Source organism: Prionailurus viverrinus, chromosome D3 (genome assembly GCF_022837055.1).
Source record: "Prionailurus viverrinus isolate Anna chromosome D3, UM_Priviv_1.0, whole genome shotgun sequence".
In the NCBI taxonomy this organism is placed as follows: Eukaryota; Metazoa; Chordata; class Mammalia; order Carnivora; family Felidae; genus Prionailurus; species Prionailurus viverrinus.
The window spans coordinates 93377240-93395732 of record NC_062572.1 but is presented as its reverse complement, the minus strand read 5'-3'; the positions used below and the strand labels follow the sequence as shown (position 1 = coordinate 93395732).

Below are 18493 nucleotides of genomic sequence, written 5' to 3'. Positions count from 1 at the left end.
TTAAAACCCAACAGAAGGAAAAGAGCTGGCTGGGAGGGAGGTCAGAACTGCACAGACAGCTAAAAAATAAAAGAATAAAGACTCAACAGAAACATCGACTAGCCAAACGGACAGTGGCTAACACCACATCAGTGATAAAAACTAACTAGATGCCGCGTCAGGATAAAGGGACAAAGATGGGAGGGAGGGAAAGGAGGAGAGAAGGGAAGAGAGAGGCCAGGGGAGGGTGAGGAAAGGTCGGCCGTGAAGGAGAGAGTAAAGTTTGGAAAGATTTGGGGGCAGTGGGGTAGAGCTGGTGGCCCCACCAGCACAGGTAACGAAATGCGGAGAGAACTATTCAAACACTTAAAGTACCAGGAACCCCATCCATAGGGCAAAGCCACTGGCAGGAAAAGGCGAGCGAAACGGAGCGCCACGCACGGAAGAGACAGGATCCGATGGTGTCTGCCACACAGACTCACTGTCCCAACACCGAGAGCAGGTTAAACCCTACCGAGCGGTTCTAGGTTTGGGTAAAAGAAACCAGCGCGAGTGGCTTTTCTTCTGCGGCTAAGAAGGCTCCCTCGGAGCTCTGTTTCTCAGTGACCCCACCGAGGAGAACACCAGGCCCTCGGGTGCACGCTGTGTACGCAGGGGGGTGGCGAGGCCACAACGGGAGCCCCCAGGCGGTCAGCATCAGCTGACAAGGTGGCGCCCTCCCCCTACAGGGTTCCAGAACCTGTTGTGAGGATGCCCCCGTTCTGTAAGTCAGCGCAGGGAGAGGTCCTACATGACGGAAGTGGAAAGAAAGGCCTTGCGAGGAGCGAGCAGGGTGGAAGCTGGCGCTGTGTGACGGAGGAGGGGCCAACATTCTGAGTTACCTGCGGAAGAAGCCGGAGCAGCTGGCCTGGAGCGGGGAGGCTGGGGGTTTTTATCGCCTCGGGTGGGTTAGGCACGTTTGAAAGACGTTTTCCCCAAACCAGAGGTCGGAGCTACAGCACTCGCTCCCCAGGAGAGCCACCAGGGACGACCGTGACCTTGAGGTCAGCTGAACACGGAGCACACGGGGGCCACAGGCGGGGAGAGGAGCCCGGGGACTCACACCCCCGCCCCGTCACGCCCACCCGGCGACAGGCAGCGCCGACCGCGCGGTGTGGACATGCCGCCATGGGATGTGCTACAAAGACTCGGTCTGGCCGGGGCGGAATGGCAGCCCTACGGCTACTGCGCCCACTCGGTGGGGGGGGGGGGGGGGGGGGGTCAGCCTGCTCCCGTGGAACCGCGAGGTGCGCCACATGAATCGGCAGAGGCGCTGCGGTGCGTGCACCGTGGGGAGCGCGTGAGAGAAAACGAGGGACGTGTGTGCAGTCCCCGGACCTGACGCGCACCTGTGCCGGGTACCAAACACGCCCACGATGCGGAGCATGAACCCCTCTCCGGTGGGAAACCGCACCTCCACCCAGGTGCACAGCCGCCCCGGGGGCGGTGACCGGTGACGGGGGGTTTCCCTCTCTGCGCCTCTCCGAACCTGGTTTTCAGGGCACTCAGGCCATGGTCGTCAGAAAAGAAACCACTGGAAGGGGTGACACGTACACGATCTTTGGGCACGTCAGCACCCGCTCCCCGGACCTCCACCCACACGGGCAGTACCTCCTCCGTCCGCCTCCCCCGGGGCTGGTGCGGCAGAGGGGGCCGCCTGGTGCCTCTTCATGTGCTTCTTGCAGTGGACTGTGGTGCGGAAGCCCTGCTCGCAGAACGGACACTTGTAGGGCTTCATGCCCATGTGCGTGGCCATGTGCCTGGTGAGGCTGCCGTTGGTCGTGAACGAAGCGTTGCAAACACTGCAGCTGAACGCCTTCACTCCTGTGACAACGGAACCGCATTTCGTTACCTTACAGCCCTAAGTACTCGAGGGCACACAGAGATACGTTCAACAAGCCACAAAACCCGAGACCGTCTTCGCCCTGGTCTTGTGCCAGGACACGGCCACGACAGCACATCTTCCTACTAATTCTCTCGTGCGATCACAGCCTCCGAGCGCGCCGCTCCAGACCAACGCCAAGTCCTCTCCGCCCCTCCGTCTGCTACACTGAAACTGACAACATGCCGTGGACCGTACCCTTGAGACGTTTTCTCCAATCCATCTTTTTTCCTCGTTCCCACAGCAAATGATGGGGGAGCGGCCCACAGCCCCCTCTGTACAGCTTCAGTCTCCAGTCGGGCCCGATGGGAGGACCCTCTTCTCCGGACTGAGGGCACAGAGGCCCCCCTGACTGACCACAGCGGCCATCGGCCACTGCTCCTTGCAGGAGTCGTACAGGCTGCTCTCTGCTGCGGGGACAGCGGACTCCTTAGCAGGACCCCAGACCTGCCCTCACGGGCCCTGCCCTCGGCCTGTCTTCCCAGCACCCGCCAAACCGCTCCCTTGTTTCGTCTGTATGTTTTTATTTTCAGATAAAGCCTTATACAGAATATACTGACGTAAACCAGATATGATATACAAAATAAAAATACAAAATTAAGTATATTTAAAATATACTCAACGGCAAATCATACATCTGATAAAGAAGATATTTTGAAAACTCTTTAAACAATGCAATAATGTTTGCAAATTATCTAATTTAAAAATGACATAGGATTAGGATAGCCATTTCTCAACACGCACATGAAAAGATGCTCCACACCATTAGCCACTAGAGAAACGCAAATCAAAGCCACGATCAGACACCACCACACACTCCCAAGGACAGTCATAACAGAAGGGACACACGATAGGCCTGGTGTTGACAAGAGAGTGAAACCAGAACCTTCATCCATTGCTGGTAGAAAGTAAAACAGTGCAGCCACTTTGGAAAGCAGGCTGATCAACTCGAAGGGTTACACGGAGTTACCATATGACCGGGCAATTTCACCAGTAAACAGAGAAATGGAAACATAGGTCCACAAAAAAGTATGCACATGTTCACAGCAGGCTAATTCCTAGAAGCCTAAGGACAACTCACAGGACCAACAACTGGTGATAACGAGAGGGTCCACCCACACAGGGGAAGGTTATCCCTACAAAAGGGAACGCAGTGCTAACACCCGCTACAATGTGGACCGGTCCCCACACAAGCTCAGTACCAGGAGCGCTATCTTGTAGGTTTCCCCCTGCATGCAATGTCCAGAAGGGGCCAACGCACGGAAGCAGATGTGTGGTTGCCTGGGACACTGGGGTGGGGAGGGCACCGAGGGAAAACAGGGAGGGGCCACAACAGGCACAGAGCTTCTTTGGGCTATGACGACAATGTTCTAGGATCAGGGGGTGGCGATGGCTGCGCCCCTCCACGAACACACTGAAGACCACAAAACCCCAGTGCGAGGCAGACAGCGACCTGTGTGGGTCTTCTCGTGAGACTTGAGAACGCCCGAGGACACGAAGCCACGGCCACAGAGCTTGCACTTGTAGGGCTTCTCCCCAGTGTGCGACCGCACGTGCTGCTTCAGGTGGCTGGACTTCTTAAAGCCTTTGTTGCAGTACTCACACCTGCGAACACAGAGTGAAAAGCAGAGAACGCGTTCATTCAGAGCTCACTCAGATCTGACACCTGAGGCTGGAAGAGAAACAATCTTCACCAGTGATCAGGAAACAATCAGGCGTCGCCATTACAGAAATTATTACATTAGATCAAATCCTGCTCAGAGGGTCTGTGGTCTTACACATACTTTATTATTTCAATGTTGGTAAATCCCATACCAATCCCCAGCAGGCGTAATATCTGATTGGTCGGAAACTCCTCCTTTATACAGAACAGGAAGATAATTTATCACGTACTATTTTCTTTACTAAGTCATAGGAGACACTGTGAAACCTTCCACTGCTTCAGGGTCAGAATCATTCCTGAGTCCAGACACTTGGAAATGCCAGTTCATATACTCTTTTGGTTTATAAAATACTTCACAAAACACATTTTCCTAGATCTATTTTGAATACTATGTAAATGTACAGTATTATTTTCCCCTAAGTTGTTACAGAATATACCAAAATTGCTTCAAGGATAAAATAATTATAAACTTCTAAATTCTTATTCACATATTATTAAAAACTAAAAAAAAAAAAAAAAAAAGATTTAGAAAGCTTCTTCTATTATATTTCCCTAGCTTTTCCAAGTTTTACCTGCAGTAGGAAATGAGTCACGTTCCAAACCACGCTGCCTAGGACCAGACATCTGCAGATGCAGTTACTGCCCCCTAGTGTCCACACCGATCTAAAGACTGGCAAATGTAGATGCGTTTCCAAAGTTCGTTCTGACGCAAGCTTGCTTTTTGAAAAAACCAGAGAAGCAAGCAAACAGCATTCACCAGCTGATGTGAGAAAGCTAATTCCGCCAATGAAGTCGGGACTGGCTCTGTATATAGGGCAGCCGAGGAAAATACTCCATTTGCAGAACTGAGTACCGCTAAACCACACAACGTTTGCTGAGGAAGGCTCCGGCGCCCACACCTACAGATTATGACCAATTTCCAGCACGGGAACAACATCGGCAGTTGTGTGGACAGACACCGGCCCTCAGAGAACAGTCTGAAGCCAGGACGTCACCCCGCCCAGTCACGCTCCCGCCCCTGGACCAGCCTCCGTCCACGCGGAGACAGGACCATTCTCTGCCTCCCCTCGCCTCACAAACTACCCTGCCCGCTGTGCAATCACACAGCTGTCCCCTCACGTGTCCAATGCCAGCCTGGGTCACAGAGGCCAACACTGAGGGCACACCGTCCGCTGTTCCCCAGAACCAGCCCTGATGACGCCACCCCTGTTCCCCAACACCAGCCCTGATGACATGAAACCAAGTCCTGGTCTTTGTGCCATACCTGCTCCCCCAGGGGTGGCCCATTTCTAGGGGCAGTGATTTCACCCTCCCAGCTCTGAGGTCAGAGTCCCAGAGGCCGTCCTCAGCCCCTCCCCTCCTCCCACACCTCTGCCTGTTGGAGGTCCCGTGAAGACCCCACCTTCTGAATGGATAAGGCATCTACAACCAGTCCCAGGACAGTAGCGCCTGCTCTCCCACTGGCTGCCACCCAGCACCCACCACCCCTTCCTGCTGTCTCTGTCCCCATCTGCTGTGCACCTCACCCATCCATCTTGCTATCATCTCTTCCCACTAGATTGCCAACTCCTGAGGAATGAAGCTTTTGTTCTGTCTTGCTCACTAATCTTGCGGGTTCTTAATAAACACTGAATAAATGCACAAATGATGCAAGGCCACAAGTCCTGGAAAACCAAGCACATGTCACAAAGGAATCATGAGAAAACATCAATCAGATTAATCTCACTTAAAAATACCAACGCAAAATCCCACTTAAACACGAGCAAGTGAATACCCACTGAATAGATCAAAGTATGAATAAAACAGAAGGAGAGTCTCAGAAGTCCTGAGGCCCATCTCTGTGTATCTCAGATCCCCGAATCAGCAACCACTGCACAAATACCGTGTTGGATTTGCAAATTCGTAAAGATCTCAGGATAATATGCTCCCAAAAGTGAAAAACCTCCTGTATAAAAACACCAGTTCAAGGTACTCGAGGTTGTGTGTGAAAAACAAAACCTATGGAAATGGGAGAGTGACATTACACATTACAGCTTAATGACATTGGCAAATCTTAGCCATTTTCAAAATCCTCAATTAAGACCACTGACTTGAGATAAGATAGCTCACCATTTTTTAAGAGTAACTATAAAGTATTTTTTGTTGTTGCTAAATGGCTGCGGAAAAAATTTAAATTTAGACTTTCAAAAGTATTTTCAGCAAATAAAATTACTAAAATATTATAAAGCCAAGACTATCTCTACAAAGACAACACTCTTATTTAATTGTATACGAGTCCGTCTATCTTGTTCCCTGTGAACGTTCCCATCCCGTGGAAGCTGGGCTGTGGCCTGCCCGCTCTGCAGGGCACCGCACGCGTCCCGAACAGCACACGGCCACCGTAGGCACTCGGAGCACACGGCTAAGGGAACGGAAGCATGAGGAACAGGCGAATGTAAACGCAGTCTCCGCGGTCACGGTGCTCCTTGGCTGTTATATATACGGCACGCACAGAACCCTGAACAAAAAGACACCCAACAAATTGAAGTTTTTCTGAAAACGTGGTAACAGTGGCTCTCGGTAGTAACAGGAAGTCACCGCACGGCAGGTGAAACGCGCAGGCAGGTGGCGAACACTAACCAGCTGTAGAAATCTTAGCAAGCTAATCTCTTTGGTCTCCGATCCTTTAGTTACAATAAAATGGGGTGAGAACAGAGCCCGTTCAGAGTCGTTGAGTTAAATCACAAGGCCCTGGGAAGGGTGACGCGTGCGCTGGGCGAGCGGCGGTCAGGACTGGTGTCCGCCGGCCCCCCGTGCAGACAGCTACCTGTAGGAGCGCCGGCCCTGGTCCTCCCCGGCCTCCAGGAATTCGGGGCGTGGGGTCTGCAGTTCCAGTTCTTCTTGGGACGACTCTTGGATCAAACGAGTTGTCTAAAATTTAGCACAAGTATAAAGCAGACTACCTGAGTATCCATACAGAAATGCAAAACAACCGACAACTAAGGATAAGATTTATAAATGCAGATTCAAAGGAGTAACGCTAAGTAGCTCCATATAATCATCTGACTAGATTAATAATGAAAATCATTCAGGGGCGCCTGGGTGGCTCAGTCGATTAAGCCTTCGACTTCGGCTCAGGTCATACACCTCCCATGCACGGTTCAGGAGTTCGAGCCCCGCATCGGGCTCTGTGCCGACAGCCAGGAGCCTGCTTCAGATCCTGTGTCTCCCTCTCTCTCTGCCCCTCCCTCGCTCATGCTCTGTTTCTCAAAAATAAATAAACATTAAAAAATGTTTTTCAAAAAACAAAATAATCATTCATATCAATTTTAGTAAATACTTACTTATTTTCTATTAATTTGCTTTGATACAAAGGCTAGCCAAGAATGAAATTGTTGATCTTTCCATATTTTTTATAATTCTTAATGAGCGATTACTCATCTGCTCTCGTGTTATTGAAAATGAATAAACTCCCACGGCCTCGCTTGTCACAGAACTACAGGGAGAGACAGCATGTCATCCACTCCCCAGGTCCTACCCGGATGCAGCATTTGGACCATAGGCCTCCTAAGCTTTGAAGAAGTGCTCTGAATTTTCCCTGGAGGGTCCAGGCCTGGAGGGTCCAGGTAGCTGGAGAAGCTACCCACGGTGGCTCCGGCTGTTTTCAACAGCGGCTTTCACAGAAAGCGAACCATTCATTGGCCGGTCATTTCCTTCACTATTGAAAAATTTCCAAACGTGGAAAAAATCAAAAGCAAAACAAAACTTTAAATGTCTCCAATGAGACTGAGTAAAACTTTTCTTTTTAACTTTTTTTATGTTTATTTATTTTTGAGAGAGGGACAGGGCGTGAGTGGGGGAGGGACAGAGAGAGAGGGAGACACAGAATCCGAAGCAGCTCCAGGCTCCGTGCTATCGGCACAGAGCCCGACGCAGGGCTCGAACCCACAAACTGAGATCATGACCTGAGCCGAGGCCGGACGCTCAACCGACTGAGCCACCCAGGTGCCCCAGACTGAGTAAAACTTTTAAATGATGTATTCATATATTTATTTTTAGGACATCAGCATCCCTTGTATTTCCATTCTGAGATGTAAGATTCCGCAAATAAAAACACATAGCTTGTCACTAACGCAACATGACATCCTTCACGTTATTACACGTTATGGACTTCCCTGAGTTCTAAGAAGTTTTGTAAAATCCCACGTCACAGGACTGAAATCTCTCAGCCAAGTTTAAATGTTTTCAAAGAGAAGACGCTCATGCTGAACGTTTCAGCGTCACGGGCGACGCGACACTGTCGGTATGAGACGTCAGCGTGCCCTCCTAAGTGAGCGACGTCTACGAGGTTACAGGGAAGCCTGAAGGCGCCGGCGCCGGGCACGCCACGCACACTCACCACGTTCATGGCGTCAGAGCCGGGCACGGGGAGCAGGCTCTGCTGGTGGAAGCTGGCGGACAGGGCCTGAGACTCCAGCGTGCTCGAGTCCTGCAGCTGCTGGACGGGCGCGAACGCGGTCTGCTGACCGTACGGATCCGTCACGGGGAAGCCTGAAACAAATCAGAAAACACGAGTCCTACAAAAGATGCTCCGGTCACACATGAAGGTGGTAAAAAGAAAAAAAAAAGTTGGTTTTACAAATAAAGATGTTTAAAGGGACATTTCTACCTTCTGAACTAGAATGAGGATTAGCCGACATCGGCAGGCTCTGAGAACAGGTGCTGCGTCCAGCACACGAGCCATCTACGCAGCCACCCCAGAGTCCCCTTCTACTCAGTCACCACTGCTCGACTACAAACCACGTGCAGAATGGTCACTAAGGCGCCTTCCAGACGACTGAGCGGCCACACGCAGTGCACGCGCACACACACACACACACACACACACACACACACACACACGATCCATGCAGAAAGTTATCGATTTGAAATCATAAACTTCGGAAGGGCCTTAAAACGAACACCGAAGGCCGCTATGAAGACAACCCAACCCGGGTGCAGCTCACTGACCCTGCGACAAGCCAGCCGGTTCGAAGGACTGTGCTGGAGCCCGTTCCTCAAACTGGTCCACGGGCCCTGGCAGGGCGGGCGGCGGGGCCACGAACCCATCTGAGGTAGACATGCAAACACAAGGGGCAAGTTGTAAACTCCGAAGTCATTTCAGATCTACCAATCCGTCCAAAATGATACTTTAGTGAGTTCTCAAAAATGAGCCTCCTTCTTTTGGAAAGACAGTAGGAAGTACATATACCTGTATAAATATATACACAACACAAAATACACGACAGATAGATACTATAGTTGAGGCATTACCTTTGTACTTCCAGAATGTCACTTCACAGTTTACCCTAAAACTTAAGCATTCTTCTACAGGGAAAATATCCTAAATGCAATTACATTCAATGACTATTTAAAACCTTTTCAGGGGCCCTGGGTGGCTCAGTCGGTTAAGCATCCGATTCTTCGTTTCGGCTCAGGTCAGGATCTCACAGTTCGTGAGTTCGAGCCCCATGCTGGGCTCTGCAGAAGCAGCAGAGAGTCTGCTTGGGATTCTCTCTCCCTCTCTCTCTGCCCCTCCCCTACTTGCGCTGTCTCTGTCTCTCTCAAAATAAATAAATAAACTTAAAAAAATTACATTTAAAAAAAATATATTTTTTTGGATGGGCATTGTTCCAGGAAACCCAGAGGATAAAAAGCACAAAATCGTGCTCACAGACAAAATACGTCTGGGAGCCCCGTAACACGGAACGGTAACCTGGCCAGCAAACTGTCTGTTAGGCTCGTGAAAGACAAGGAAACTGTGCCAGACACGAACCAACCACGTCACCGAGCTCACTGTCTACAGCTAAGCTGACATCTGTTTGCAGCAAGACCCTGCTGATGAAGAAAGCAACCCGCTGGGTCCGGGGCCTACCCGCTTGCGGATGCGCGACAATTCACAGAGCCATACCATTCCGTGAGTCAGATGCTCAGGGCGCCATTACACAATGCTAGAGGTCGCAAAGATGTACACTTCCTGAGCACGCAGGCCCTTCTCGACACACGAAGGGCTAAAAGTGCCTACAAGAGGAGTGTGTGTGAAGGGTCCTATCTCTGGAACTCGGGATCCCAGCAGACCCTCTCAGGCTCGCACATGGCACAAACTGGGATCCGAAAACTCAGAGATCAGAGACCCCAACCCAGACTGGAGGGAGTGTGAACGGCTGCAAAAACTGTACGGGTGACTGTAAACGTTAGGACTTCTGGAATATTTGCCTTCGTCCGCTTCCAGAGGCTGGTGTGTCAACGGCTGGCCGAGCCCCGCATCCTCCGTGCGCACGACCTGCTGTGGCTCCAGGTCTAGCATGGCCTCAGGGTTGGCGGTGTCCGCGGCCGCCCGCCGCAGCTCCTCACTCTCAATGTCCACCTGCACGTGCGTCGGGGCGTGCACGCTCTGCTGGTCCCCGGTGCTGTCGTCCAGGGGGGCGGCCGGCTGATGCTGCTGGTGCTGCTGGAGCTGCTGGGCGAGCTCGTACCTTCAGAACAGCAACGAGAGGCCGCGAGGTCAGGGGCCGCCGAGAACCGCTGGCCCGAAGGACCGCTGTGCGGTCAGTCACTTACTAACAATATTTAAAAGAATGACTTCATCTTGAAGCCATGGCGGCAATCCAGCTCAAATTAAACACTAGTAAGAGTTCGGAGAAAAAAAATCACGTTCCCCGGACTCTAAGTGCTTTCACAGATTATAGGGATATGAAGGCAGCAAAGAGGAGAGAGCAGAACACGCACCAGAATAGGTAACGTCTTAAAAAAGAGTTTAAGAGATACCACACGTTTCACAGTAAAACTGTCCTAGTGCAGACTCTGCAAGGAGTTCAAGTATTCAGAAAAAGAACCGAACGAAACAAGATAGCACCTTTACGGACAGATTTCAGTATCATAAACAAATGCGGGGTACAGAAGAGGGACCGAGTGCCATGGCATGCTGGCCCCACAGTCTGGGGACACAGACATCTTCCAGGGACCCATGCGTGACACGGCACGGACTATGAGGTATGTACGTGGCTGCTCCGTATTTCTGCAGAACCCGTATTCACGTTAGTACTGCTTTTACGTACTGTAAGTGTACCCGGTACGTTTCCACCAAGGTCAACAATTTGCTTTCAAAGATAGAAATGAATAAGGCATTCAGTGAGTGGACCAAAGAACGTAAAATCCCAGCTGAAACGATTACCTGGCTAACAGGTGGACAACATCTAGGACAAGAACAGTCTGCTCCCCTCTAAGACGCCAGGGTCACACCCACATACACTCCACCATCTGCCTGGTTCCAGAATCGCATGAATCCGCCTCCTGGGAATTCCATTCTTAGCTCCAAACAAACTCTACCTGCTTCATTTTCTAATATCAAAACCAGTCACTTCTAAACTACTTTCACTGAGAAGGGGAAACAAAATGTAATAAGACAGACAAGTATGAAATATGCACGGTCACAGCTTTACAACACCGGGGACTGTGGGGAGCCCGTGACAGTCACGTATGGCTCTGCCGTCACTCCCCAGAGGACGGAAGTGCATCCTGTATGTAACTTCTGCACCTTTGCTACTTTCTATACTTTTGCCTTTTACACTTACTTTTAAAATAACTGTGTATGGCATTTTAGGAATTCCCACCACTTCAAACAAAGGGATGAAACACCGGAGCTACGGGCTGCCTGCAGGTGGGTTCAGACACATCCCATCTGTAAGACGACACCCAGCTCTGCCCCACGACAGACCTACCAGTCTCCAGGCTGTCACCTCAAAGTCACACATTCATCTCAAGTAACTGTGGCAGGTGTCCCACAGCATAACCCGTGACAAGCAGTGGCCGATACGACACTCCACCTAAGAGAGGTGACCCAGCTAAAAATAGCTGACCTACTTCCCAGAAATTCTACTACTGGCCGTCGAGTCCATAAACAAGGCCTCGGACGTGGACCCCCACGCTACTGTGGCAAGTGCACAGACTTGAAAAGGCCTGAGTTCTTGACGGAGAAAAAGTATTATCCGCCTGCCCCCAGGCCAGGTCGAACCCAAGCTCTACCCTGTTAGCACACGCTGCTCCCAGGCACGCCTGCACAGCAGCCAGGGAGCACAGAGCCCTGAACCTCCGTGGCCACCAGTCCCCCAGTTCAAACGCACACAGAGCACATCATTTACTCCCTAAAAGGAGGAAAATATAAACCGGACATAAGATTGGTCGACACCAGCACCATCACGTGCCCTAGGATGGTCTCAAGAAGCAGTGAAACCTCGCAGCTAAGCGATAACTGGGCCAAAATCAAACACCGTTCTTCCTTGTCCTACGTGCTGAGGCATCCAGAGGGCTAATACCAAACAACTACCTCTCCCAAGTAGCTTATCCTAACACATGGGGTTTGGCCTTGTTGATAGTATCAGGCAGAGATATCTGGGTTAAAATACTGCCTGAAGAGGAAATACTCGGGAGCAGAAGCTTTCATGTTCTCTTACGGCAGACCTAGCGACTCTTCCTGTCACAGTATCCCGAGACGTGGTGACCTTGTGCAGCCTTCCCAGTACAACACAGAATACTGTGCCTTCACAGAAATCCCAGTGAAGGAGCTCCAGACACAGCCAGAAATGCACCGGTGCGAGGGCTCCTTGGGTCACCTCCATCTGGAGATGACAGAGTCCTCGAATCAGATACAAACGTCAGCGAGCTTTAATGACGGGTTTGTGTGATCGCTAAAACACACGTTCTTTTCAAGTCAACAACACAGAGCGATGAGCGTTCGGAGACACTAACGATGTGCCGGGAAATCACAGGGCGCGTGACTACCACTGTCTTTTTCGCCCTCTTCACCACCTGATTGTACCGGGCACAGTCTACCCCGCACTTGGGCGACTGCTGACTGGAGAGAATTTACAAAGCCTTTAGCCCAACAGACACCACTTCGATATTACATTAAAAACAAAAGAGTGAATGTTTTGAGCGTGTGGCTCTTAGACGATGACATAAAAGTTTATCTAGTCCATACACCTCAGCTAGAAGCAATAAAACAGGAAACAAAGACCATTATTTCTCAAAACCACTCTGCACCCCCATCTGGGAATTACAGATAACTAAAAAAGGACCATCAGAATTACACCTACCTATGGGTTTTCATGTGCTTTTTGCAATTTAGCGAGGTCTTAAACGTTTTCTGGCAATAGGGACACATATAGGGACGAAGGTCATTGTGGATACCCATGTGTCGCCGTAGGCTACCGCCAGTAGTGAAAGCCCCGTTACATATCAGACACTTGAAAGACTTGACTCCAGTGTGCGTGCGGACGTGTGCTTTGAGCACTCCCGCAGAAACAAAGCCTCTTCCACACTGAGAACATTTAAAAGGCTTTTCACCTGTATGTGATCTAAAAAGAATAAAAATGTTAGTAAATGAGCGTCTTACAACGTTACGATGCTTCGTACGTTAGACTAGAGCACACGTGTCCACCGTTTCACTGAGCACCACGGCAGCAGAAGGCTCGGCAGTGGGGACACCCTTCTGGACATTCTACCAGCGAGAGCGCCGGAGATTCAGAGCTCGAGGGACTTGCCTGAGCCACACAGCGGCGCACGGCGGAGACAAAGGTCTATGGCAAGTCCGCCTCGAAGTTCTCAACGTTTTCATGACATTTCACCATCTCTCGCGACCAAGTCTCTGCTTTCTTTTCACTGTTGCTAGCACCAAGCATTCATCTAAATTCTGATGAATGAATCTGGAAAACCGTTACAGTACCTCACTGTAACTCAACAAACCCAGTACTTGTTTGACACGTCCTAGAAATTGCAAATGCTGACATATAATCGTGCAAATAAAATGCGGTGACAATTTCTGGGTAGAATAGTCTAGTCAAAACACTAATGAATGAACATATCAGTCACCGGGGGTGCCTGGGTGGCTCAGTTGGTTAAGCATCGGTCGGCCTTCAGTTCAGGTCATGATCTCACGGTTCGTGAGTTCGAGCCCCGCATCGGACTCTGCACTGACAACTCAGAGCCTGGAGCCTGCTTCGGATTTTGTGTCTCCCTCTCTCTCTCTCCCCCACTCATGCTGACACTCTCTCTCAAAAATAAATAAACATAAAAATATATATATATATATATATATATATATATATATATATATATATATCAGTCACCAATAAATACTGTGGGGTCAAATGTGACATTTTCGAATCCCAAAAACAAACACTACCCGTCCTTACTATTTCTACAAGCTACCCGCTCACCGAATCACTGCAATTAAGCTACATCTCCCATTTCTGGGTGGACATCACCTTACCTGATGTGCTGTTTAAGGTGGCAAGACTTTTTATATGCACGATGACAGTAAAAACACTTGTACGGTCTGTCTGCTTCGTTTACAAAATTGTTATTAAAATAACTTTGAAAAAACTGGTTTCTTGGAATGGGCTGGATAAGACCTACAAACCAAAAGAAAATCAGGAATAATTCACTGTTAATGCTACTAAAAAAGTTAAATGTCAAAAGGCATCTGTTTTCCCCAAAAGATGAAAATTTGGAGGAGTTAAGATCTAGATTTCCAGTGTTGCAGCTAAATGCTATTTTAATTGTGTTAGAAACTGGCTATTTTAAAAAACTGGGAAACACTTACAAAGTTAACGTAAGACAGGTATTTTCTAACACAAGGGATATACGTACATTGCAGTTCCTTCCTCTGGTTCTAGAGCCAATTTTTAATGCATTCCTACGTTTGCTGGCATGGAATCAAAATAACCGTATCCAAACTGTAGGTTAACCAGGACTCTGAATCCCTTATTTGTTCGGTATAAAGACTGTACCCCAAGGACGACAATAAACTCAAAACACAAATGACTCTAACGTGATCTTCTGTTCTAAAAAAAAAGTCTATTTTTATAGAAATGCTATTAAGGGGTTATCTGTGAATAGGAAAACTGATAACTGAAGTATTCCAGGTTTTACCGACTTTCAATAAATAAAGAACCCCCTTAGGTTGACTGTGAAACTTAGGTCTTGATCAAGCCATTGAGCTAAGTACGCAATTCAGGACAAACACGCATTTGAGCCTTTTCGATCGCTTCCTATTCACCTGGAACGTTAAGAGGGAGACCTCACCGTCGCTCTGCCCAGGCGCCCCCTCCTGCCCCATGGCCACACGGCTGCCGGTCAGGATCCTGGGCCACTAACTCCCATGTGAGGATTCTTGGCAGGCATCTCTCAGGACACCGTGGCTTTCCTGGACACTCCAGACCACAGCTCGGTTCTCTGCCCTAAAACCTACTTCTCCCTCCCAACTCTCCTTGTTGCACGTGAACGACAATCCCCCCAGTCACATGGGGCCAGGAGTTCAGAATTTTTGAGAACTCCCTCCCCAGTCTCGTTCGGTCCTTTGCCGTCCTGGGGGCCCTACGTCCCCACGGCCTCAGAGACCCATTTCCCCTTCTTCATTCCCGCTGCCGCCAATCTCAGACAGTGGAGGAAAAAGCAAAGCTGGGGAGGACTCAGAGGCTCAGCAAGTCACGTCACGTCACTCCCATATCAGACTCAGGAAAGGGGCCTGTACCTCCTGATGCCTGCGCCAGAAGCCCGCCTGTTTTTCAAAGAGAACTCGGCACCCTCCCTGTGACCTGTGTTTAATCGACACAGCACAAACCTAAAACTGCCCAAACTTGTCCCAGTTCACGAGTGTTTGGGACCAGCAGAGCCATATCAGTGCCATTCAGAGTCACTCTCTCTCTCTGGAAGCTGCAACGCTGTTCCACGCTCCCCGGCTTTGTCCTGGGGACTCGGCTCCCGCTCAAAACAGCTGGAGTCGCCTCCCCCAGGACCCACAAACCGAATCCCACGGAGACATATGCCGCGACGACGCCTCCATCAAATCGCGGTTCTGCTCAACCTTCTCCGGTCCCCAACAGAAAGACCCTGTTACTGAAGAACACGACGTGCTCACAGGCCTTCCGTGGCTTGCTACCGAGTTCTGGATCAGCACCGCTCGGCGTGCCTTCCGCCCGCTGGCTCTGGCAGCTCCACCCGGCCGCCCACCCTCCCTCCAGTCCCTCTGGCTCACTCTCCCGGTCTCTTTCCCCCCCTCCACTGGCTGCAGCGGAAGCCCAGGACCTGTGCCATGGTCACGGATATAGCCCCGAGCCCGTGACAGTCACCTGCCAAGGAGGACAGGGATCGTGACCAAAGAAATTAATGCTTCCGCCCGCAGTGTCGAGAAAACCAGGGACTGAAGGAAAGAAGCACACACACAAATCCAAACCAAGATCGTACAAGCCCCACCCCAGCCACCTACCTCTGCGGGAACCCCTCAGCCCCCCGTGGTTCCCCACCCAACCCTCTCCTGGGGCTTCTGGAACCTATGTCCTCCACCGTAAACGCCTTCACACAATGTTTAGTGCCTCATTTCTTTTCCATGACAATGAGCCTACCGTCAAGAGTGAGTCCCCTGAAGCTGGCACCCTCACTCCTAGTGACTGCTGCTTCTCTGACGAGGAGCCCTCGCCCGGAGCCCTGGCCCCGTGCCGCCTCCTGGTCTGCCATCATTCCTTCCCGACCTGCCTGCGACTCCATGAGCAGAGTCCTGTATCCAACCCCTCGCTGATGAGCTCCTGTGTACTCTGCAAGTCCTCTGGCCCCCTCTCCGGTAATTAGGAAGCTCGTTAAGAGAAAAGTGAAAGAATCCGCTCTCAGAGATAATCATAATTAACAGCGTGTGTTCTAACAAAAGGGTCTGTTATATGCAAACGCAAGTGGGATCGGCCATACACCCTGTTCTGGTTGTACTTCAACTCCCTATTTGCCACCTTTCCAGGTCAGGACCTAGGACATCCTCATCATCCTCTGCAAGGAACTCCGCTGGGTCAATGTGTCCAGTGCGTATCACACACTTCTGGTGAGTATCTCTATTGCCCTAACTGTATACCGTCACAGTGCTGCAAGGAACAATCCAGTCTATACAACTCTTTGCCTTAGTCATTTCCCCAACACGCACGGAATGACAACCTCTGGGGTGGTGTCCAGGCACAGGTATTGAGAAACAGACCCCTAAATGATCCTGAGTCCTTTGCAAGTGTGTGGGGGGAGGGGGCTCCCTACTGTGAGCTATTAAGGCAGTAAAATTATAGGCCTCATTTTTTAGATGCGTTTTCACCTATAATTTTACAAACATAGACTCCTGTTACAAAGTTAGACTAATTATAAGGTCTCAATCTTCGAAAAAAAAATTAAGGGAGAATTAAACATACATAAATTTCCTATATATACACACATATATACATATATACATATATTAAGTAAACTACTCTTCTCAAAGAAAGGCACGAATAAATTCTAGTTGATTAACGTGTCTCAAAAACAAACTGGACATGTGCTTAAAACTTCCTAAAATTCCTCCTGTAGTAACAGGAGAAAAAGTTTTATCTTGCTACAGTATTTCAGGAAATCCATTTAAGCCTTAGAAGAGCTTTCACACGTTATAAACAGTAAGAGAATGCAAATACTGCAACATGATGACAAACATAACATTATTATAGATAATGCACACCATACAAAATGAACTTGATATCTGAGGTGAGACGAATGTGTTTTAAAAAGCAAGATAAATGCTCTAATATCAATATAATTAAAACATGAAGATAAACTTGGAAGATCAATCATTACACCCCTGAGGTTTAAAATAAAAGATAGCCATGGGGTGCCTGGGTGGCTCAGTCGGTTAAGCGTCCGAGTCGTGATTTTGGTTCAGGGCGTGATCTCACGATTCACGGGATCGAGCCCCAGCATCGGACACTGCACGGACGGTGCAGAGTCTGCTTGGGATTCTCGCTCTCCCTCTCTTTGCCCTGCCCCACTTGGGCTCGCTCTCTCAAAATAAACTTAATAAAAAAATAAATTAAATAAAAGATAACCAAAGCCCGGCTCCCTTTCAAAGAAAAGGTATTTCAAACATCTGTGCTACACAAAATGAAAAAATGGGGACATTACACTTATACACACACATACACGTCATCACGTATGGGGAAAAACAGCGACTTCTAAAAAAATAGACGTATCTCTGAGTTGAAAACTGAGAAGCAACTATAGACCAGAATCGCTTTTCCTTTTTTCTGCCCCCCTAGCTTTATCGAGAAGCTGAGAAGTAAAAGGCACACGTCGCCACAGAGGAAGGCAGACGGCGGGATGGTCTGACACGTATTGTGACGTGGTCACTGCGGTGGGCTCGGCTAACACCCATCCTCTCATAAGGATACAACAAAAGGAAAAGAAAGGAAAAAAGAAAACAGTTCTACCTGTGATGAGAGCTCTCAGGACCTACTCTTCACAACCGTCCTGCACATCACACGGCAGCGCCAGCTGTAGTCACCACGGCGGCCTTCTCATCACTGTTGTGTATTTATCTCACAGCTGGAAGTGTGTGCCTTTTGACCCCCTCCCCCCAACGCTCCCTGTCCCCCGCTCCCCTCTTCTGATAAACACTAGTCTGACCTCTTGTTCTATGCATCCGTTTTTGTTTTTTCTTCCTTTGGGATTCCACACATAAGTAAGATCATATGGTATTTGTCTTTCTCAGACTTGCCTCACTTAGCAAAAAAATGCCTTCAAGGTCTGTGCACGTTGCCACAAATGGTAGGATTTCCCCATCGTTTATGTCTGAGTGATATTCCATAATGTTTTTACCCATCTGTCCATCAATGGACACTTAGGTTGTTCTCATCTCTTGGCTACTGAAGATACTTCTGCTGTGGACCTGGGGGTGTGGCTATCTTTTTGAGTTAGTATTTTCATTTCCTTTGGAGATGGACGCAGAAGCAGAACTGCGGGATCACGTGGCGGTGCTATTCTTCATTTTCTGAGGGTCCTCCTTACTGCTTTCCATAGCAGTTGTACCATTAACAGTCCCACCAACAGTGCACAAAGTCTGCCTTTTCTCCACACCC

General features: G+C 49.5%; 1 protein-coding gene across 9 annotated transcripts in view; it reads right to left on the bottom strand.

Moving 5' to 3' along the window:
- ZNF236 (zinc finger protein 236) overlaps positions 1 to 18493 on the bottom strand; it is a 107729-nt gene that overhangs the window by 32284 nt on the left and 56952 nt on the right. For 8 of the 9 annotated variants that reach the window (XR_007145658.1, XM_047826612.1, XM_047826609.1 and 5 more), the window contains 8 exons: positions 13852 to 13993; positions 12677 to 12937; positions 9798 to 10057; positions 8553 to 8651; positions 7942 to 8093; positions 6370 to 6473; positions 3354 to 3505; positions 1630 to 1842 (listed from right to left, as the gene is read on the bottom strand). Coding sequence is in view for 8 of the 9 variants with exons in the window: in XM_047826612.1 (XP_047682568.1) it covers positions 1630 to 1842; positions 3354 to 3505; positions 6370 to 6473; positions 7942 to 8093; positions 8553 to 8651; positions 9798 to 10057; positions 12677 to 12937; positions 13852 to 13993 (1383 nt within the window). In the remaining variant the exon portion in view is untranslated. The remainder of the gene's footprint in view (positions 1 to 1629; positions 1843 to 3353; positions 3506 to 6369; positions 6474 to 7941; positions 8094 to 8552; positions 8652 to 9797; positions 10058 to 12676; positions 12938 to 13851; positions 13994 to 18493) is intronic. The other variant, XM_047826615.1, reaches the window with a different exon arrangement.